The following is a 23,557-nucleotide window of genomic DNA, read 5'->3' as shown; positions in this document are numbered from 1 at the left end:
ATGATACCGTTTTACCGACAGAGCCTGCGTGCGGCTATGTGGTCTAGTGGTATGACATTCGCCTTCAGATTGGAAGGTCCTGGGTTCGAATCCCATGCATAGTTGAGTCCTTGGAAAAGGCTCTTTACTCACATTCTCTCACTGTACTCATGTGTAGAATGAGTAACTGGCCGTTAACAGCATTGTCTCTGTCAGAAAATATTGTAAAATCGCCTAACAGGGATCATGTCTCGTCCCACATTGCTGTTGGCTAAGGAACCCCTTGCAAAGCACTTTGAGCATGTTTAGTGGATATCGCACTTTATAAATGCTCAAGTGTAAATTGACAAATCATAAAAATTTTACAGTTCTAGTCATATCAAATTTCAAATTTCATTTTAACACCCGCACCATCCCGACATAATACTGTTATAGGTCCGTTGAGTCATGAATGAGAAAATTTGATTACTCACAAGAATGGGATGAGATGTCAGTTCCCACAACAGGAGTCTGCTGTCACTCATGATCAACGACACAACTTTCTCAGACATGGGACACAGGGTGGCTCCGTACAATTTGTTGTGTCTGGTCACACGCAAGGGGTCGGACTGACATCTCAGGTCATAGGAAACTTCCATGGCCAGCTGTGTCGGTGTGTCATCTGGTTTGAGAGAATTCAAGTTCTTAAATTCTTCACTTTGTAAAAATTAAATAACACCAATAGCAATATGTTAATCATTTTTGCAGCACTCAAAATTTATATATAATTAAAATAAATAAATAAATGAATAAAAAAACAAATAATGAGAAATAAATAGATAAGATTCTTTGCAGCATCTAGTCTAAAGGAATATAGAAATTTTTTACTAAACAGTGATTACTAAATAACAGAAATCCTGTATTAAGATCGCTGTTTTCATATCTTTGTTCATTCTTATTTCCATCTGTTTAAATGATGTTTTAGGAAAATTTATGTATATTATTACAGTAACAAAAAACAAAAAAAATGTTTAAGTCCTATATAATAAAGAAATGAAATGAAAATGTCCAATAAAGATTGTAAAAGCACCAAAAACAAAAACAAACAAAAAAAAATAAAGGAAAAATTGAAGGTCCATGAGAAATAAAAGAAAAGTAATGAAATTTAAAAAACAAAAAGAAAAAAAAAAAGATATATAAGAGTGCAACAAACCAAAAGCGCCGTGTCCTTCTGGGGCTGGTGTTGATACAGAATTATTCCTCCTTCTTACTCGTACTGAGACACTTCCATTTTCATGGACGAACAGAAGCATGTCTCTTTGCCAGCATGGGATAACCTGAAAAGAAAAATAGACTGGATGACTTACAATATACTTACAATATATCTCAAATTTATAGATGACGCTAGGGCTGAAAACTCCCTTCTCATTTAACCCATGTCTTTTCAAATAATAAAAGAGAGATTGTGTGATCAAAACCAAGCTTATTGAGTCAGGCTTTTTTTAAATTACCTGTGAAAACGAGGAGCTAGCTCTGTCAATCGCCACAATGCCAACTGTCTGGTTGATCTCCAAGTCCAGGATAAGCATTTCTCTGGAGTAGAGCAGCATGAGATGATGGCGGCAAGAATGATGAAAGCAGAGCTGTAAACATTCATTCAGAGTCACAAACTCCTCATCCATCACACCTCTGAGGGTAAAATCAAGAGAGACGTAATTTATTCTGCCCTGATGAAACAGTGAAGGAAACTGTTGAAACAATATTGTAGGCAAAATAAAAGGTTAGAAAACTATAATAAGGGGATCCTGATAGCTCAGTTGGTAGAGCACTCGCTTCACACACAAAGGAACCAAGATCGATCCCGAGTGCAGTCAAGATATTTTTCTGACCCCCTGTCCACCCAGCAGTGATTGGGTAGCTGGATCTGTTAGATCTGGTGGAAAGTACTCTGCGATAGACTAGCATCATATCCAAAGAATAGCACGCAATTGCTATTGTCAGTTTCATGCAATAGAATCCGGGATAAACTCCGGTTCCTTGGAACTAATGGCTTCTTATACTATAGTAATTAAAACTCCTTAAATAGAAAAGCACTCCATCATGAACACCATTATCTCACATAATAAAGGGAACTTAAATCATTTCATTTTAATGGTAGACTAATTGGTCTTCACTGTTGGATCAAGATAAAGATAACTAATTTCTATCAATTTATTGGTAATAGACTAAAAGCTTTGATGGTTAAATCAAAATAAAGGTAATTTATTACTATTGAAATGTGAGGTCTGAGAATAAAAAAATGGAAGAGTAATCGAACGCACAAAAATAGTCATGATTGAAATCAAAGTTCAGCTGATATTTATCTTCTAGCCCTTCTGATGAGCCTTCATTTTTGGCTTGTTCTTAAATATGGTGGAAAGTACTTTGATCCAAACGGTAGCAAGCAATTCCTTGCCTGTTTCATGTCCAAATATTTATGTCTTTTTAAGATAACTTTTTAATAATAAAATTACTAGAAAAGGAAAAAAAATCATAAATATTAGCCTTTTCCTTTTTTAAAAAAAAAAATTTACAATGTAAATCATTGGAAAGAAAAACAATGAATGGGCAGAAAAAAAAAAAAAAGAATGCAGAATGTCGTACTTGGGTTTGCTTTCCCCAATAAGAATCTTGCTCATGCGCTTGGCCAGGTTTTTGGACGAGGACATAGATGTGCTGGACTGTTTTCGGTCCAAACTGCCGGAGCTTGATGATCTTGACATGGCAGAAGCTGAGAATAAATGGAGAATATTTTTTAATGTGACTTATTGTCTCAAAAAGGTATTATGTTGGGGTGAACCAGATGTTTAAAATTCAATCTCAAGCTTGACCTACAGAAAAAAAAAGCTTTCATTGAAGACAGGCTATTTGGTCTTTTGGTATGACACTCACCTTTGGATCAGAAGGGCCTGAGTTCGAGTCCTGCTATGACGATCCTTGGAAAATGCCCTATACTCACATTCTCTCACTGATTGCACTAAGGTGTAAAAAGAGTACCTGGCCGTTAACAGCATTGTCTTTGTCAGAAAAAAACTATAATATTGCCTAGAAGACATCATTCTCGTACTACATGTTAAGTGTTGCTGTTGGCTAGGGACCCCTTGTAAAATGCTTTGAACACGTTTAGTGGATATTGCACTATATAAAAGCTCAATTTAGATTAGTTCTTAAACCTAAGAGAAAAAAATATTTTCCAAACTCTGATCTTTTCGACTATAAATTAAATATCCTTCATCGAGTTCATTCCCACATAATACCAGTTTGACGAAGTGGGTCACAACAATGAAGCTTTCCAGGACACTTACCAGGCGTATTGATACATTTGTTATTTAAGAGAACAAATGTCAGGATTAAATAATACTAGTTAAGTATTCTACACAGTAAAAGCATTTTGTTTTGTTTTTTGTTGTTTTTTGAGGGGGGGTTTTTCTCCTCTTATTTACGATTTGGGTCTTAAAGTATTAAAAAGCTATCACATTTTTCAGTTAAGGTTGAGAAAGTTCCCTCAATCCTTCAATGGAATAAAATAGCATTCTGATGCTTAAATGCAATATTGTTTAAATTCAAAAGAAGGAGAGACATTTGAACTGAAACGTTCTTAATTTTTATTTATAAGCATTAAAGCAGATATTCTTTTCCAATGTAATTTTTTTTCTCCTTTACACGGAATTTTTAAAAAAGTCAGTGAATATTTTGTTTTGTGGCATCATGGATTAAACTTTTAAAATTTAATTTATTATTTACATAGAGGAGAAAAATAGAATCAACAAAATATTTTCTTTAAAATATAATTATAATAATAAAAATAATGATAATAATACAAATAATACTAATAATAATAATAATAGTAATAATGATAATGATAATAAAAATAAAAGTAATAATAATAAATAATAATAATAATAATAATAATAATAATAATAATAATAATAATAATAATAATAATAATAATAATAATAATAATGATAATAATAATAATAATAATAATTTATAAAAAAGAAAGAAAGAAAAATATTCGCTTACCTTCAGTTTTCCCTTGACTGGGATTTGAAATATAGAATTTTTTCCCATTACTTGAAGGTGTTTTGTGGATGGTAAAATCATTCACAAATATTATACAATCTTGACCTAAAACTGAAAAAGAAGAAAGAAACATCTGAATTTCCATTTTTTTTCTCCTACAATTTAAAACCTATCCATTATACAGTAATTAGCAATTATATTCTATCATCAAGCAGCTGTAAGCCATCACAGTATCATACAAATTTATTTAATTAATCACACTTAATCTTCTTGGGTTTTGCTTTGGATGTTTATTTTGACTGTTTGTTTGTTCACTTGTTTTGGGGAAGAGGGTTGTAGTTTGTCTTTTTCAGTTTGTTTTTGAAACCATATTTTCCTTTCAAATGCGGTAACATTAACAATGTTATAAAATTTAGTCAATGGTACTTGCTCTTTTGCTTTGTTGTGTGCATATATACATACATATATATACATGTTTGCTTGATTGTATGTATGCGTTGGTGTGTGTGTGTGTGTGTGTGTGTGTGTGTGTGTCTGTGTGTGTGTCCTCAGATTCTACGCCTTACTATCATTTTCATGTTAGGTCAAAACCAAATTTACCACAAAACAATGACCAAACCCCATAAAAAAAAAAGAAAAACAGAAAAAAAGAAAAAAATTTTAAACAAGAAAAATAAAATAATAATCAAGTTCTTACATGCCAGATTCTTAGTATTGAAAGGATCAAAGGTAAAGCTCAGGAGTGTTTCTGTGTACGACTTTTTCCAGAGCTTGGTTCCCGTATCAGCATTCCACAGGATGAGATTATAGGGTGGGTGAAGACAGACTAGAAGATCACGACTGGTGTCCTGGTTACTTAACCATTTCATGCCTGAAAAAAGGTGGACATAAAATATAATAATCAAAAACTTGAATTTTTTAATATTGTAATATCCATTTAATGTGTTCAAAGCACTATACAATGGCTCCCAAGCCAACATCAACATTTAACATTTAGGACGAGATATCACACCTGTAAGACGCAATTACAATTCTTTGACAGAGAAGAGACAACACTGTTACCAGCCTAGTATTCATTCTGCATCTGTGTCGAGTGAGACAACGTGATTATAGAGCCTTTTCCAAGGACTTAACTTTGCACCGCTCAGAGTGTAACTCAAACCAGAGACCTACAGATCCAAAAGTTAGTGTCAATACCACTAAACCACAAAACCACACATAGCCACCTTGTTCATCATGACATAATACTGTTTTGAGTCAATGGGTCACAAATGTGACCAGTTGTCTCAAAATGGTATTATATGTCTGGGTGATTGTGATGAATTGAATTCAACTTCAAGCAGTTAAATTTTACTAATTCTGATCCTTTTGAAATTATAGTCATATTTCTTCACTTAGAACATCCTGATATAATATTATTACAAGGCAATGGGTATCAAATGTCTAAAGACAAAACACTGACCCATTAATGGCTTGCTTCCATCCATGAATTCCGAGCGCGGTAATCCCAGACCCACGTCCCATACTATCACATGTCCATGGGAATCAGATGAAGCCAATCTCAAGGTGTACGGGGAGTTGAGGTCATGGTGATAATTTTCATGAGCCCATTTCACCTGCATAACATACATAAAAGATTAACTTTTAAATGAATCATTATAAGATAAGGTCTGAAACCCACAAATCAGAGTTAAAATATTACTTTTCACATCCTTTAATCAAAAAATTAATAACTTATACATAATAATAATAACTCTGCAATAACAATGCAGTTGAGTCTGGATATAGCTTACTCACTCATAGTGAGAGATCATGGAGCAGGCATTGGTGTAAAATAAGGCTAGCACTATTCAGTATCAGATACTGAATAGCGGTTTTGCACTATTCAGTATCAGATACTGAATAGCGGTTTTGCACTATTCAGTATCAGATACTGAATAGCGGTTTTCCACTATTCAGTATCTGACACTGAATAGTGGTTTTGCACTATAATACGGTGTTTTTTTTCCGAAACCTGACAAAGTTATGGGAAGAGGGAAGCTGTGGGAGTGAATCTGGGACTCAGAGAAGTGTACACCTGTGGGGAGTGAACCTGGGACTGGGTTTCGGCGGGTTTCGTAATAAAAAGCAATTACTGTGTGTAAGGGGGGGGGGGGGGGGGGGGGGGGAGGGGATGAACCTGAGATTCAGTGAAGTGTACACCAGTGGGGAGTGAACCTGGGACTCTGGGTTTTGTAAAACGGCAATAACAAAATGGGGGGGGGGGGGGGGGGGGAGATTACTTTTTTTTACGAAACCCCACAAAGTTGTGGAAAGTAGGCAAAGCGTGGGGACTGAACCTGAGACAGTGAAGTGTACACCAGTGGGGAATAAACCTGAGACTATGGTTTTCGGCGGGCTTCAGCTAATTTCATATAAAAGCAATTAGTTTTTTACGAAACCCGACGAGACCTGGCAATATCCGAGAAAGTTATGGGTAGTAGGCAACAGTGGGGAGTGAACCTGAGATTCGGGGAAGTGTAGACCTGTGGGGAGTGAACCTGGGTCTGGGTTTCTGCGGGTTTTGTAAAAAAAAAAAAAAAGCAATTACTTTTTGTTTACGAAATGCGCCAAATTCCAACAAAATGGGGCAAAGTTATCGAAAGTAGGCAAATAATGGGGAGTGAACCTGAGACTAAGGGAAGTGTACACCAGTGGGGAGTGAACCTGAGACTATGGTTTTCGGCGGGTTTCAGTGAGATTCACATAAAAGCAATTACCTTTTTACGAAACCCAGCAATATCCGACAAAGTTATGGGAAGTAGGCAACAGTGGGGAGTGAACCTGAGATTCATGGAAGTGTACACCAGTGGGGAGTAAACCTGGGACTCTGGTTTTCGGCGGATTTCAGCGAGTTTCATATAAAAGCAATTGCCTTTTTACGAAACCTGACGAAAACCTCGCAATATCCGAGAAAGTTATGGATAGTAGGCAACAGTGGGGAGTGAACCTGAGATTCGGGGAAATGTACACTAGTGGGGAGTGAACCTGTGACTGGGTTTCGGCGGGTTTTGAAAAGAAAAAAGCAATTACTTTTTGTTTACGAAATGCGCCAAATCCCAACAAAATGGGGCAAAGTTAACGAAAGTAGGCAAATAATGGGGAGTGAACCTGAGACTAAGGGAAGTGTACACCAGTGGGGACTGAACCTGAGACTATGGTTTTCGGCGAGTTTCAGCGAGTTTCACATAAAAGCAATTACTTTTTTACGAAACCCGGCAATATCCGACAAAGTTATGGGAAGTAGGCAACAGTGGGGAGTGAACCTGAGATTCATGGAAGTGAACACCAGTGGGGAGTGAACCTGGGACTATGGTTTTTGGCAGGTTTCAGCGAGTTTCACATAAAAGCAATTACCTTTTTACGAAACCCGGCAATATCCGACAAAGTTATGGGAAGTAGGCAACAGTGGGGAGTGAACCTGAGATTCATGGAAATATACACCAGTGAGGAGTGAACCTGAGACTCTGGTTTTCAGCAGGTTTCAGCGAGTTTCATATAAAAGCAATTGCTTTTTACGAAACCCGGCAATATCCGACAAAGTTATGGGAAGTAGGCAACAGTGGGGAGTGAACCTGAGATTCATGGAAGTGTACACCAGTCGGGAGTGAACCTGGGACTATGGTTTTTGGCAGGTTTCAGCGAGTTTCACATAAAAGCAATTACCTTTTTACGAAACCCGGCAATATCCGACAAAGTTATGGGAAGTAGGCAACAGTGGGGAGTGAACCTGAGATTCATGGAAATATACACCAGTGAGGAGTGAACCTGAGACTCTGGTTTTCAGCAGGTTTCAGCGAGTTTCATATAAAAGCAATTGCTTTTTACGAAACCCGGCAATATCCGACAAAGTTGTGAGAAGTAGGCAACAGTGGGGAGTGAACCTGAGACTCAGGGAAGTGTACACCAGTGGGGAGTGAACCTGAGACTATGGTTTTCGGCAGGTTTCATCGCGTTTCACATAAAAGCAATTACCTTTATACGAAACCCGGCAATATCCGGCAAAGTTATGGGAAGTAGGCAACAGTGGGGGGTTAACTTGAGATTCATGGAAGTGCACACCAGTCGGGAGTGAACCTGAGACTCTGGTTTTCGGCGGGTTTCAGGGAGTTTCATATAAAAGCAATTACTTTTTTACGAAACCCGACGAAACCTGGCAATATCCGACAAAGTTATTGAAGTAGGCAACAGTAGGGAGTGATCCTGAGATTCAGGGAAGTGTACACTTGTGGGGAGTGAACCTGGGACTCTGGATTTTGTAAAAAAGCAATACCAAGGGGGAGGGGGAATTACTTTTTTACGAAATCCGCCAAAACCCGACAAAGTTATGGGAAGCAGGCAGCAGTGGGGAGTGAATCTGGGATTCGGACACCGATGAGGATTGAACCTGGGACTGCGAGAGGCTGATACCAGTGGACAGTGAGCTCAGAATGTACATTTATTTCGAAACCTACCGAAATAGTCAAAAGTTATGGGAAGTGGGCACCAGCATTGGGCAATGAACCGGCACTCAGGGAAGTGTACACCGGTTGGGAGTGAACCTGGGACTGTGAGAAGAGGATAACAGTGGAAATGAAGCCGGACTATGGGAGTTGGGTACCAGACGAGAATGAAGCAATTACTTTTTTTTACGAAACCCGCCAAAACCCGTCGAAAAACCATAGACTTAGGTTTACTCCCCAATAGTGTACACTTCCCTGAGTCTCGGGTTCACTCCCCCACTGTTGCCTACTTTCTTTCCATAACTTTGTCGGATATTGTCGGGTTTCGTAAAAAAAAAAAGTAATTGCTTTTTTTTTTTACGAAACCCAGTCCTAGGTTCACTCCCCACTGCTGCCTACTTCCCATAACTTTGTCGGGTTTAGGCGTGTTTCGTAAAAAAAGAAACACCCCTAAAAATACCACGTGTATTCAGTAAATAGATGTCAATTGTAGTCTAATATTCAGTATCTATTTAAATTATTATTATTATTATGATTATTATTATGATTATTATTATTATTATTATTATTATTATTATTATTATTATTATTATTATTATCACGTAAATTTTAATAAAATACGGCAATTAATTCACGGAAGTACATCGCTCAATTAAAAATGGCAGAAAGTCTGGCTACATTTTTTTAATGAATCGGGTTTGTCTTAGATGAAAAAAAAAACAAAAAAACAAACAATCAAACAAACAACAACCACAAATGAGACAAACAGAAAAAAGCAAGATTTTAAAAAGTAATAAACAATAGAAGAGCACATCAATGAAAAACAACAACGAGATTATAACACATAAAAGATATTCGTAATAAATCGATAACTGATTAAATTACTCCAACTATTTGATTAAATAATAATAATCATAATCATAATATAATGATGATGATGACGATTACAACAACAACAACAATAATAATAATAGTAAGTAAGTAGAAATAATAATAATGATAATAATAATAATAATAATAATAATAATAATAATAATAATAATAATAATAAAATAACAATAGTATAATATCAACATTAAAGTATATATTACAAGCAAATAAAATTACTAAACAAAATTTTAAAAAAATATCAATAAACAGAAGGAATTTTAATAATATTGGGGGGAAAAAAAAAGTTGTCACTGCCGGGATTTGAACTCTCGAACCATAAGCTCAGAGTCAAACAGCTTATATCCACCAAGCCATGGCGTCACTGAACATTAGGTGACATTTAATCATGTCTATTTAGACATTTAAAAATGTATTTGAATGCCACTCTTACTTTGATATTTTGAACTATGTTAATTGCACAACAGCAGAAATTTAAAAATTACGATCAAAATATTTTTACAACTTTGAATCGGGCTGTCAGTTACTGCACGTGTTCAATTTGGAAGTAGGTCAGCAGTTTATTTAAATTCAACCGAGATTATCGCACTTTTCACTCTCTCTATAAAAAAAGAGTTCCTTATGGATACTGAATAGTGGCAAAGCATTATTCAGTATCTGATACTGAATAACCACTTCGGTAAAATAAAATCTAAAAAGGTGTATATGAAACAGTCCCACACAAAGCAGAAATTTTTAAAAATACAAGAGAAAACCAATCTCCTGTGACCTCCTGAGGTTCGATCCCCAGTCGAGGCAGAGGCAGGCTGGGTTTTTTGGGGATAATTTTTTTCCTCAATCTGATTTTTCTGTCTGCTTTGACCGGTACTGTTTCATACAAGCCTTTTCAGATTTAAAGAACTGAACAAGTAAGTGTGTATGAAAGGTGCCCGACAAAGCAAGAAAGAAAAATACATGAAAAAATACCCCCAAAAAATCAGTCGACCTCGACTGGGGATCGAACCTCATATCTTCTGATTAGCAGAAGATCTGAGGTTCGATCCCCAGTCAAGGTTGACTGATTTTTTGGGATGTTTCTTTTCTTGTATTTTTCTTTCTTGCTTTGGCTGGCACCTTTCATACACACTTGTTCAGTTCTTTATCTTACACTGGTACCTGCTACTTAATTTTTTAATTTGATCTTTTCAGATTTGTATTCGCTTATACAGGGTGATCAATTTATGATATAACCCATGAGATCATCTATAATGAACTTTGAACATTTCCATTAATAGAAAATATTATTTAAAATTGTCAATAAATTTTGACAGTTATTCGTGAATATTGATCTAGTAACAATGAATTTTTCAATTAAAGTAAACCAAACTGTAAAAATCTGAATTTTTTTTTTTTTCATTTGAGCTGTTGTTAAAGGAACCATTCTTGTCAAAATCGTATTATGTTGGGATGGAGCAGGTGCTTAAAATTCAATTCCTATGCTTGACACATAACTTTTGAGTTAAAACAAATGTCGTCCTTGTTTCTTAAGGGGCGGTTTGGGTCTAATTATTAGGAAAATCCTTCAAAAATTTGATTTTGAGATTTTGGTGGAAAATGATATTTTATTATCTTAGAAATAATATAATTGAAGTCCAAATTCTTAAAGTAGACTATAAAGGCACGAAATACACAGTCGAAAATGGTACAGGTAGTAAGAAATGTGTGAAAAACGGGAGGCCATTTTGCTATTTTCTCAATATGTCATTTTTCTAAGGGTATGGGAAACTGTGTCAAACGTTACTCAGAATCTCTTCAATGGAATTGTCTGAAAATTTCCACAGTTATCACAGAGATAATGTATTATGTCACCATAGAGAGATTTTTTTGATAAGATTTGTGAATTTTAAATTATAATCCTAAATCTGAATTTTTTTCATCAATTTTGTCATAACATTTTGATTCTCAACTTTGTAATGATCTAATAAAAATTCCATATGCTAAAGCCGTAAAATCTGACACACTATGGTACAATGTTGACAAGAGGGAAGAATATGGAGGTCATTCCTTCATTAGTTTTTGTGGAACGTTTGCCACAAGATTGTTATATTTTTTGATGTCAGACCCCCAAATTAGATCGCAAAATGGGTATGAACACAGATAATTAAAAATTTTCACCATAAATGTTGTTTTTTAACCTATATTGATGATACAGAATGATTAAAACCGCCCAATATAGGTTATTAATTTTTTTTTAGAAAAGACCCAAACCGCCCCTTAAACTGCAAAAACACTTAAATTTCCTATTTCTGCTCATTTTTGCTAAAAACTACATTTTTTTCATGAAGTTAATTCCGACATTATACCAGATTGATGCAGTAGGACATTTAAAAAAAATTATAATCAAAAAAATCATTTTTCACATTTTGACATGACACATAAAATATCACAACATATCACAATCAGTCTTTCATACCTGAGTTACAACACCCCTGTGTTTGTCCAAGACTTGTATGATCTAAATGTGGGAGAAATATAGCAAAAGTCGTAATAAGAAAGAAAGACAATAAATTTCACAATATACAAAAATATAAAAAAATTATGTTAAACCGCTCTTGAAACCAAAACAGCCTTTATTAATGAAGTTCAAAAATGTGTCGACGTTTTTCAGCATAAATCTTTTTTTTTATTTTTTTATTACAGAAATTTTTCTGATTTTTGTTTTAACTGTTCTCTTTTAAAGTACAATATCCTCTTAATGTGCTCAAAGCTTTTCCTGGGAGGTACCAAGCCAACTTTACATGTAGGATGAGACATGATGCTGTAAGGTGCTATTACATTATTTTAAATAGACAATGGTGTATTAGGCCAGGTATTTATTTTAAATTTGAGTAAGGTGAGAGAATGTGAGTTAAGAGCCTTTTTCAAGAGTTTAATTTTGCATCGTCCATAGCGGGGCTTGAATCAGGTACCTACAGCTCAGTATTATTTCTCTAATGTCCAGATCTAAAAGCTGTTGTTGTTGTTGTTGTGGTTGTTATCGTTGTTGCTGCAGTTGCTGTTTTGTAGTCAATCCAAAGACCCCTTAGTAAGCTATCTTTGTCTCTCTGGTCCAATGCTTTGCAGCAGTGACAGTAATCGACTATTGTACAACACATCCAGAACAGAACATCAGATCTTTATTTAAAGAATCCCATCAAAGTCAACTGTCTGTCTGCTATAAGACTTTGCAAGACAAATAAGTGTTCTAATTGTATCTGTTTGAACAGGTCAACAGTCAAAGTAATTGGAAAATCTTAGTACTATGTCACAACAAACACCAATGTACAATTTCTCTACAACAAATATAAGCTTCAATTTTCTTTTGACCCAATTCTAAAATAAACGAAGGACAACTTTGAATTCCCTCGTAAAACATGAAAATCATAATATGTCTCTATCTAATCTTTCTATCTTCAAGCCTCTAGATCAACAATTTATGCTGACACTTTATGAAAAATAAATATAGGACAAATGTCAAAAACCACAATAAGTCTGATGACTTTTTAATTTCATTACCTGCATGGTTTTCGGCTCAACCACTGTAACAAAATTTTGACAGCCATATGCTAGGTAACCTTGCCAACCCCTGGTTTGTAGAAAACAAAATAAACAATAATTCATCATACAATGTTAATAAGATGATTAAAATATTAAAATTATTATATTCGCTTGTAGATATATTGTGTTGTTTAATACGGTGCTAATTTATGCAGCCCAAAACAGAGTGCACTGGAGAGGAGTCATTGATGATGATGGCCTATGCTCTTCCAAAGAGCCAAGAGCCTAAGTAAGTCAGTCTAGATTTATTGGGCATGAATGAAAGAGGAGGCCTATATATATGACGAAAACTGAATTCAGTTAAACAAGATGACATCAATCACTTTAAAACCATCGGACTGGGTACCGAGTGTGTTTCCAATTCCATGGAAAACAGAAAAATCTATCCTGGTAGTGATATGAAAGATTTGTAGGGAAAAACACTCAGATTGCCAATCTAGATTTTTAATGTCTAATTCCCCAAAATGTTGTGTTTTGAAAAAGTTGTTGATAACTTGGAATGTTACTAAAACACATCTTTCTATTTGCTTGATAAAATTGTGTTTTTAAGTAATTTAATTCATAAACTCACGGCACCGAACGAACATTTAGCTGAAAATCCAAAAGTCATTAAATCTCCACCCTCGACGACTATCTGACCCCTGACTGACCTCATTGTGCTACCTGTACGAGCACTTCTGACTGACCATTTTTTTTCAACGATATGCCAGTTTTATTGGTGTCTTTAATCATGCACACTTTAAGATTATGTTATGTTAATGAATTGTTTTAGGTGTGAACAAAACGAGATAAAATCAAATTATATTATGATACCAAACTCATAACAATCCTTTGTGCCGTTGATCTTTAAACCATAGATAAGTTTTGACATAAAAATTGTAAGAAGACCATAAAAAGTTACGTTTTGTTAAGTGAAATATTTAAATAATGTCACCGTAGACCAAAAATGTTTTTGGCTTAAAAGAAAGACAAGAGAATGCAAATTATAGTGCTATAAATTTCTTGCTCATTTAAGTCACCAAAGCCAAGTTACATGCTTGTAAAGTTGAATAATATCCATCCTTCACGAACCTACCAGTGCAAGTAGGCTAGTATAGCAGAGTGTAATGTAATTTCATATCAATAGTAAATGATCATTGAATCCAAAATAATTTGTTAAGAGAGTTGTTTTTTAATACTCTTTCTTAATATATTGCAGTTTCGGCTGTAGTGAAAATTCAATGTTTATTTGATTATAAATAAACAATGTTACTGATGAACGGATTCTATAGTCTATCGCATAATCCACTGAGCATAATAAAGATTACTGTTAAATATAATCTTTTGCTTCCTTTTTAAAATCATCCCTCGTGTTAGTGTCGGTCATTGTGATGCAATGTTGTCTTTGAAGGCGTTTTACATTTGACATTCTTTCCACCCGAAAGATTCGAGTTTCTTTTCGATTTACATAGGCAAATAGTAGTCGCTAAGAGCCACTGAGTCCATGAGTCAGAGTTTATCCTTGTTTCTGTAGTATTACGATAGAAATCACTAGTTACCCTCTGGATCGGACACTAATCTATCGGTGATGTGGGGTTTGAGGGTTTGGGCTAGAAATAATCTCCACATCACCGGTAATGCACATATTATAGGAAAATGTCAACAAGTTAACGAGTGGAAATATCACTGTGGAATTCGACTATTATTAACTTGAATAAAGATAGAGATAGCTTACAATTATAAGTACCAATATTTATCGCGGATGCAGTAAAGATGTTTTTTTTTTTAATTTTTTGTTCAAAGCGCAGGATTTGATAGCTGGTGTTGTTTGATCAGCTATTACTTGGGATATACACCACAGTCCTAAATAAAGATTAAGAAGCAATAATTGGTGTCTTTTAAATGATAGAGAACCTGTGATAAACATTGGCTTTATGATATTTATGGTTTTAATAGACTGCTACGGATTACACATAACAATATAAAGACATAATTCAAATTATTAACTTTATCAGTAACTCAGTAACATAACATTCTTTCACGTTCAAGGATTTTAGCTGATTTCACTTCAAATGACCATAACTGAATAACAGTCGCTTAAATGGCAATTCTGTTTTCACTATGATAAAATAGAACATGTTAACTATCACATAACGTAAAAAAAATCAAATCTGTAAGGTGACATTTTAATACAATTAATATTTTATTCAATGTACTTCTGGTAAAATTCTAATTTTAGGTGGCTTTTTATTTCATACCATAATAATTTATTTCTGATGAAATTTCTTCATTTAAAAGAAATTTAAAAGAAGAAAGATGGATCTTTAAGTAAACTGAAGAAAAACTGACTCATAATTTGAAGATTTAGTCACAGAATAATTTTAAAATGCATGTTTTATGCATAATTTTGATACTCAGTGATCTCCCCTTACTCAATCGCCGGCAGCGGTAATTAATTACTCAGTGACAGCTTTATCTCTTGTTATCAGCAAGCGGTACCATCGTTCAGGCTAGATCACAGAAACCGGGGCTTTTTGCTAAATGTTCAGTTTCAGCACGATTTTCGGTGCTGTGAACTGTCCAGTTCAGTTGTATCTTCAAATTCAGTGGAAATTACAAATGGAGATAAAATAAATATGTAAATAATAAAATAATAAAATAAATAAAAATATTAAAATAAATAAATATATAAATATTCAAAAATAGAATAATTAAATAAAAATTTAAAATAAAATAAAATAAATCAAATAAAAACAAAAATAAATAAATAAATAAATTTAATTAAATTAGATAAATAAAATAACTAAATAAATAAAAACAACAAAATTCTCTTTATTCATCTATCCCATGGGGGAAATTTGACTCTAGGGTCTGTTCAAGGGAAAACTGGAACAACCCAGGCATCAGTCGCAGTGCAGCGCCACAAATTGAGATAGAGCGAGGTGACTTGCTCAAGGCCACACAGCGCAGTGGGTATTTATTTTCGGGTACAAAGCAAAGACTGTATGTACTGTTGAGCCACGCTGCCCCATAAGGTGATTTTGGAAAGAAGTGGTCCTTGCTAAGCCAGGCTATTTTACCTGTTAAATAAGACACATATTTTAAGTTGCTGGATAAAAAAATATAAAAAGAATAAGAACGCCAGATTGAATAAAGGCAAAAAGACCAAATTTTTGAACATTTTTCCACAAAAAGGGACTGTCAATTTTTAGATCAACATAAATACACATTTAACGTTGAACTGTGCTTTAGATCAGCCGCTTTGTATTAATAAAATATGGTATTACTTATTACTTTGGGAGGAAGGATCCAGTCACAAGTTACTCCCCTTTCCGCTAGGAAATAACAAGTGGTGACTTTTTTTTTTTAAACTTTGCGGGGCAAGACTTGCGTTACTCGAAAAGAACCATATTTTTTTCCTTACTTTCCAACCTTTCCTTAACTTTACTTTATCCAGTTCAGTTTACCTCTAGACAACAACAGTAACAATAACAACAGCAACAGGTCTTAGTACAGTGAGGATTTTGGGAAAGATTGCATTGATTTTTAAAAATACTTGTTTCATATATACATCATTTCAAAGGCCTGAAAATTAGATTTGGCTTCATGAAATTCAATTTCATGTGATTTTTTAATGAAATATTGCCAGTCCTCAGTCTCAGTCCCAGCTAAGCCTAAGCCTAAGTCTAAGTCTAAGTCTAAGTCTAAGCCCAGTCACAGTCACAGGAATTTCAGTTCAGAAAACCAAAGCAAAGTGAGGCTTACCAGTCACAGGCATCTTTATTGTGTGCATGAAGAGTCCCTGTTATTATCTTAGGATATAATTTCATGATGGCGATTTTGCTAACTGCAATAGTCCGTATTAGTCTTGCAATTAGCAGACAATAAGAAGAAGAAGAGAAAAATTAATGAGGCATCAGAGAAACCGAGACGGAAGTTATCATGTTGTTAGTTGTTATTGTACATACCTATTACTTCTTTCTCCACACAAAAGAGTGGTATTTTGATATCTCAGCTGTTTCAGGTCAAGATTCGGGCGCCGCCCCTCCAGATTCTTTAAGTGTCCAGTACAATGCAGTCTTCCGACGAGAACGTTACGGGGTTGGTACCCGTTAACAACAAATCCCAAATTCTCAACTTCTCTTGGTCTTATATTTGTAATATAATATTTTCAAACCATTTTATTAAAATAAACCAAGTAATCACTCTGTTATCTTTTTAAGAATCAAGACAATCAATTTCCAATTAATCTGTTTTTATTTAAACAATTATTGAAAAGTATAGGACTTATATTGTTTGACTGACAATAAGATACGTTCCTTAATGTTTTTTGACGACGTGCACTTATTTGTAGGTCTGATAACCAAATTCCTTATGGGTTCATTGTTGTAATGGAAATCTTTAAAAATGACGCAAAATATCATCCATGACAACAATGTTAAACTAGGCCCATAATTGCGTTCGGATGTCAGACTTCCATATATGAACACGTTAGTTCTTCGACATATTTTGAAGATCTGATAACCGGACGCTAGTTATGGGCTTGATTTAACATTGTTGTAATGGACAATTTTTTTTTCGTTGGTTCGAGAATATTTCCATTATAACTATGAGACCATGGCATTTGGGTTACTTTATTACTTATCCTCTTGGTGCCTCGGCTGCACTTAAGGCCGACACAATAGATCTACAACGATCACTGTGTGCTGCCATCTTTTGCACCTGTCCCCAAGTCCACTTCTGGGCCTTCACGTCACGCCCCAAGGTCCTTCTCGTCTCCAAGGGTCTCCCTCTTCTCCATGTTCCCTGTGGGGTCCATCCGAGGGCGGCCCTTGGTAGGCTTATAGCCAGTGGCCAGTCCACCTCAATCTCCTTCTCTTCACAAGAGATATGCGCTCTAGCCCTGTTCTCTTCATCAAGTCGCTGTTTGAGGTGGTTATTGGCCAGAATATCCTCAGTGTCTTCCTCAAGCACTTGTTTTGGAACGTGTCAAACTTTTTTACAGATGCTCTTTGTCATCTTCTATGTTTCAGCACTATAGAGAGAATGTTGGATTTGAAAAAAAAAATCTTTGTTTTGTTCTCTGTCCTCTTTGACTTCCAAATATTTCCAAGAGCCAAAAATCCATTCGGGCTTTAGAGAGCGTCTCTAAACTTTAAGCCTCTTAATTTCCATTTCAATTGAATGCCTGAACATCCTCAAATTTTTCGTTCCAAAGCTTCACTTGAGTTTGTGGTTTGTTATTGATCCTAATGACTTTAGTTTTTGTCACATTTATTTTCAACCCCAACTTTTGGGCATTACTTTGGACTACCTATCTGTAATTTAGATTGTATAGAGGTTTCGACGTAAAGCGCTTTTGAAATGTACTTATTATTTATTATTATTATTATTGTATATCGGCCAGTTTGTCTGACTAGAGCACAATGAATGACATCCGCAAGGTCAATGTCATCTAGTAACTTGTGTATTAGTTTAATTTGGGTTATTAGACCTGTAGTTAAGAACTAGTCGTTTTTGTATTATTGTATCTATAAATAAGTTTAATTATTACCACTATTTCTACTCTTTGAATAAGTATGAGTGGTCACATTCGTTTGAAATGATCAATTATAGTTTTATTCCTCCACAGATGATTGAACCAAGGTTGTTGACATTGACAATAAACAATGGCATCAAATACACCGGATGGTCTGTATCTAGATGATACCGAGACAAATGAAGACCAAGGACGTTATGAATCGGACGACGGTTTGGCTGAGATCATTTCATTGCTAAGAAAAGATTCTATGGACGAAGATGACAATCGGAAACTAAACGACATGTTGGTGCACGCTTGTAGTGACGGACGTAAAGATATTGTGGAATTGTTTATCAATCACGGCGTTAATCTTGATATTAGCCAAAAGACTGTTGACAGAGCTTGGGATTCACCATTGATCATTGCATGCGGTCATACTGCTAATGACAAAATCGTACAGCTACTTTTAGATAATGGTGCAAACGTCAATGTTGTGACAGAGGATGAAGAAACCTCCTTAATGTATGCATCTAGGCAGGGATGTGTCAAGAGCGTAAGCCTTCTCCTACAACACGGTGCCAATGTGAATGCGAAAGACGATATTGGAGATACGGCATTGATATGTGCGTGCCGAGCTGGACAGACAAAGGTGGTAGAGTTACTTCTACAACAGTGTCCTGAAATAGATATCGATGTTTCAAACCACGATGAAGAGACATCTCTGTTGGTTTCGTGTGAACATGAATATGAAGATATTATTAAATTGCTTCTCCAACGTGGCGCTTATTTGGAATGTCTTGGATTTGGAGATGAGACACCTCTCGTCGTTTCGTCACGGTACAAATACAACTCAGATATTATTGGATTGCTGTTGAGACATGGTGCTGATGCTGAGGCTATTAATTCTGACGGGGAAACGGCTTTGATAGTTGCTAGTAGCCATGGGAATAAAGAAAACGTTAGTTGTCTTTTACAGCACGGTGTTAATATAAATGTAAGACGGAAGGATGGGAGAACAGCTTTGCTATGCGCATGTCAATCCGGATTTGGAAATGTTGTTAAAATTCTTCTACATCATGGAGCAGATTTTGATGCTCGAGATGGTTTTGGGAAAAGTGCTACAATGTTAGCAATGAACCCAGAAGGCGATGATTGTTTACGAATGCTACTTGATGTAAATGCAGACTTAGTTGGCAATGACGTTGATGGAAATAACGTGTTTTCGTGTGCATTGAAATGCGAAAACGGTCAACTAATGAAACTCTTGCTTGATGACGGAAGAGTTTTGTCGGATGGAGGACTCAAATCCATTTATGGAATAGAGAATAATTTTGATTGCTCGCTGGAATCACTTTTAGTAACCATGGATTATGGAATATTTGAATGGAAATGGTGTCCAGATAATATTTTTAAAGACGTCTCACTCTCCGCTTTACATTCAGAAATTTCTCCTGGAAATATCAAATATAAAGGAATGGATGTATCTCCTCTGGTTTTGTCTATTTTGAAGAACGATGAAGAAGCGACAAAATCGTTCATGAAGCACATTTACTATTTTCCTGAGGACTACATGCGAGTATCCACTGATGAGAATATAACAACTTGTATTGATAACTCGAAGACTTTATATGAACTCTTTCATCTGCCGCTCAGTCTAGAAACATGGTGTTGTCTCTCAGTCTCTGAGTGGATATCCCGTGCAGGCCCATATCAATCTAGATCTAAAAGAGTAGACTCTCTGCCCATCCCGCTTGTCTATAGGAATATTTTGAAGTTCAAGTCAGACTAAAGGATTGGGGTGTCATTTGGGGTGAGACTGAAAGTTTGAAGATATAGCCAGATGGCTAATTTTAGAGTTTAAAATTATCAAAATGAATTTTTAATTTCATGTATATTTCCTCAGCCGCTATAAGATATAAATTAACAAGCCCATTAGATATCGTTGACCTATCCCCATAACATAAATTGATGCATTATGAGGCAAACATGGGCTTATTGTTATAATGAAAATCTCATTTTTTTTTTTTAAATGACGCAAAATAGTGTCCATTACAACAATGTTAAACTAGGCCCATAAGTGGGTTCGGATGTCAGGCCTGCATAGATGTACACATGGGAAGCAAGTCAATATATCCTAGGACCTACAGTGCTTTACCATCCTGCGGTACTAGATATTTGGCTATCGTAGTGTGGTGATAATGTTTTTGTTGTTTTTTGTTTGTTTTTGTTTTGTTTTTTAAGGGCTTTACGGCGCTTGCAACACATCTAGGTTTTATCAGCGCCGGTAAAAAGAAGAAAATGGGATAGTAAAAAGTTCTAGAATTACAATTAAAGCACCCAAGAGAAAGTAAGACAAAGGGGAACTGGGAACAAATAGGGATCAGATGTAGTTTCCAAGAGCATACCACCAATGTACTTAGTTTGAGACCACCTATAAGTCTCATCCGGACACAAGTACAAAATCCAACAAAGAGGAATACACTCAAATGGTTACTTCTTACATTCAAAATAACAAACATAATAATACATAACAGAGAGATGATTTACAAGGAAAAAAATATCATCTCCCAAAGCTATCCCAAAGTTTTAACTATACATTTGACTGTTTCCCTCCCAGCTAGGACTCCGGCCAGGGTCAGGACAAAACCAAGTAATCTTATTCCAAGACAAAGACAGAAAGCATGTTGGAAAACAGATATAAGGAGATAGAAGACACGGTATGTACCCCCCTGCCCATTATGGGAGGTCAGGAACCCCACCAAGAGTGTGGTGATATGACGAGAGGATGTGTTTTTCGGTGCAATGTGTCAATGTAATGGCAGGGTTACCTCTTATCACTAGTCATTTTGATGAATGAAAAGCTCGCCTCGTCATGGATTTTTAAAAATGTTGAATTTCCACTTGCGGAATCTTCGATCAAAGCTTCTGTCAAATTGTTGAGAATCTCAATCCTAGGTGCACAAATTAGCAGGTCTGACAACCGGACGCAATTTTGGGCCTGATTTTACACTGTTGTGATGGACGATTTTTATATTTTTTTTTGCGCTGATTTGAGAACATTTCCATTAAAACAATGAGACCATAACAATCTGGGTTATCAGACCTGCAAATAAATACACGTCGCTCAATTCCTGTCAAGAAAACTCATTAAAATATTATCCTAGACTTGCTCTATGTCTGGACTTAAACTGGGTCAAGCCATAATTTTTATATTTTTATTTTTTAAAGAATTTCTTTGCGATGGTCAACAAGTGTTGACGAGCCTTGTTCTGTTGGAAGATGATCAGTTGTGGGGCTTTGTTGAGAAATAGGGACGACAATACGATTTCCAATCAGAATATGAACAATACTTATCGCATTTTCTTTATCGTTTTGTGTGATATTTTCATCCAGGTCACTCAATCAGACTATCGACCTTTTATTGTGATACTTATACTAACATTCAATAAATTCGGTGCCTAATTCAATAATTCGATTCGTCGTTTTGTATTCATTTTGGTCAAAGATTTAACTTTCGGTGACATTCGACGTGTACTTATTTACAGGTCTGATAAGCCAAATTGTTATAGGCTCTTTGTTCTAATGGAAACACTCTCAAACCGACGCAAAATACTGTCGATAACATGCTTGCAATACTGTTTATCAAGCCTATACTGCGTTCGGCTATCAGACCTGCAAATATGTGTACGTCGGATGTCACCTTCATGGATTTCATAATGCAATTATTGTTTATTTTGATTGATTGATTGATTGATTGATTAAAACAAACTCACTCACTCAATTCTCCCCGGGCCTGCTGGCACTTAAGGCCATGCAAGGGATCTCTACCTGGTCCTATCAGCTGCTATTCTTAGGGCCACCTCGAGGGACATATCTCTCTGCTTTAGGTCCCTCTCTATGGTACGTCTCCGGGTGTTCTTAAGGCGGCCTTGCTTCCTCTCTACTTGGGGGTGTCCACCACAAAGCCTTCCATGTCAGTATTTCGTCAGGTCTGTGACAGACATGTCCCAACCATTGCCATCTTCTCCTTTTAACGAGACTCTCCAGAGACTCCACCTCCGCTCTAGCTCTCATTTTAGATTGTATTCGACCAGAAGATCTTGACGATTCGGATTAAAATAAAGCTATGGTATGGTGATGATGATGATGATGATGGTGGTAATGATGATGGTGATGATGTGCGGCTATGTGGTCAAGTGGTATGACACTCGCATTCGAATAGGAAGGTACTGGGTTCGAGTCCCGATCGGCGCATTGTTGAGTCCTTGGATAATGTTCTTTACTCACATTTTCTCATCGTACTCAGCGTAAAATGAGTACCTGGTCGTTATCAGCGTTGTCTCTGTCCAAACAAAAACAAAAATATAATATCGCCTAACAATCGTCATGTCTCGTTTAAGTGTTGCTATTGGCTAGAGACCTTTTGTATAGCGCTTTGAGAACTTTTAGTGGATATTGCGCTCTATAAAAGCTCAAGTTTGTTTTGTTTTTTGTTTTTTTGGGGGTTTTTTTTAGGGGGGGGGGTATTTGTTTGTTTTTTACCTTGTGGTATTTAATTTTACGAAAATGACAATCTAATCTGCAAGCGAATGGATACATTGCGTTGTCCAATGTCATAACCACTTGAGTGAATAAGTGGCTTTGTCATCAAAACTTACCCAAACGCTATCGATGCTTACTTGTTTTAACTATTAGTTCGTCAAATTAGGAATATTCTTCCCTTCCCTATTTACCGAACTTTGCGTGAAATTTATTTAGAATTGATTTAATACTAATTTATTTTGTAAATACGTGTTTTATTGTAAATCATCTTAGAGCATGAAGTCATGGAATTTGCGCGCTATACAAATTATTATTATTATTATTATTATTATTATTATTATTATTATTATTATTATTATTATTATTATTATTATTATTATTATTATTATTATTATTGGTGTTGTTGTTGTTGTTGTTGTTGTTTTGTTGTTGTTGTTATTATTATTGTTATTGTATTAAATTGGCAACTATTTTTTCTAATTATTATTAGTACTTAAACAAAGTCCCGATAGCTCAGTTGGTAGGCCACTCGCACCCAGTAGCAATTGGG

General features: G+C 35.5%; 2 protein-coding genes across 4 annotated transcripts in view; one reads left to right on the top strand and one right to left on the bottom strand.

Annotated features, from left to right (window-relative positions):
- Nucleotides 1-16,914, bottom strand: part of LOC144965787 (WD repeat-containing protein 11-like) — a 44,521-nt gene extending 27,607 nt beyond the window's left edge. For both annotated transcript variants that reach the window (XR_013644104.1, XM_078901503.1), the window contains exons 1-10: nucleotides 16,710-16,914; nucleotides 12,924-12,993; nucleotides 11,842-11,883; nucleotides 5,483-5,636; nucleotides 4,718-4,891; nucleotides 4,021-4,131; nucleotides 2,602-2,728; nucleotides 1,470-1,647; nucleotides 1,172-1,295; nucleotides 453-640 (exon numbers count right to left, since the gene is read on the bottom strand). Coding sequence is in view for 1 of the 2 variants with exons in the window: in XM_078901503.1 (XP_078757629.1) it covers nucleotides 453-640; nucleotides 1,172-1,295; nucleotides 1,470-1,647; nucleotides 2,602-2,728; nucleotides 4,021-4,131; nucleotides 4,718-4,891; nucleotides 5,483-5,636; nucleotides 11,842-11,883; nucleotides 12,924-12,993; nucleotides 16,710-16,774 (1,233 nt within the window). In the remaining variant the exon portion in view is untranslated. The remainder of the gene's footprint in view (nucleotides 1-452; nucleotides 641-1,171; nucleotides 1,296-1,469; nucleotides 1,648-2,601; nucleotides 2,729-4,020; nucleotides 4,132-4,717; nucleotides 4,892-5,482; nucleotides 5,637-11,841; nucleotides 11,884-12,923; nucleotides 12,994-16,709) is intronic.
- A 47-nt stretch (nucleotides 16,915-16,961) lies between these two features.
- Nucleotides 16,962-21,932, top strand: LOC144965786 (uncharacterized). Of its 2 annotated transcripts, none has more exons than XM_078901500.1 (2): nucleotides 16,962-17,045; nucleotides 18,577-21,932. In XM_078901500.1, exon 2 carries the CDS (start codon nucleotides 18,614-18,616, stop codon nucleotides 20,252-20,254), a length of 1,641 nt encoding a protein of 546 aa, XP_078757626.1. In that variant the 5' UTR covers nucleotides 16,962-17,045; nucleotides 18,577-18,613; the 3' UTR covers nucleotides 20,255-21,932. The 2 variants fall into 2 exon arrangements, with proteins under 2 accessions (XP_078757626.1, XP_078757627.1); XM_078901501.1 differs by having other exon boundaries at nucleotides 16,978-17,101.
- Nucleotides 21,933-23,557: the final 1,625 nt, after the last annotated feature.

The sequence above is a fragment of the Berghia stephanieae genome, chromosome 2 (genome assembly GCF_034508935.2).
Source record: "Berghia stephanieae isolate SIO BIC M18660-M18661 chromosome 2, UCSD_Bste_1.3, whole genome shotgun sequence".
In the NCBI taxonomy this organism is placed as follows: domain Eukaryota; kingdom Metazoa; phylum Mollusca; class Gastropoda; order Nudibranchia; family Aeolidiidae; genus Berghia; species Berghia stephanieae.
The sequence above is the reverse complement of the archived record's forward strand: the minus strand, read 5'-3'. Positions and strand labels throughout refer to the sequence as shown.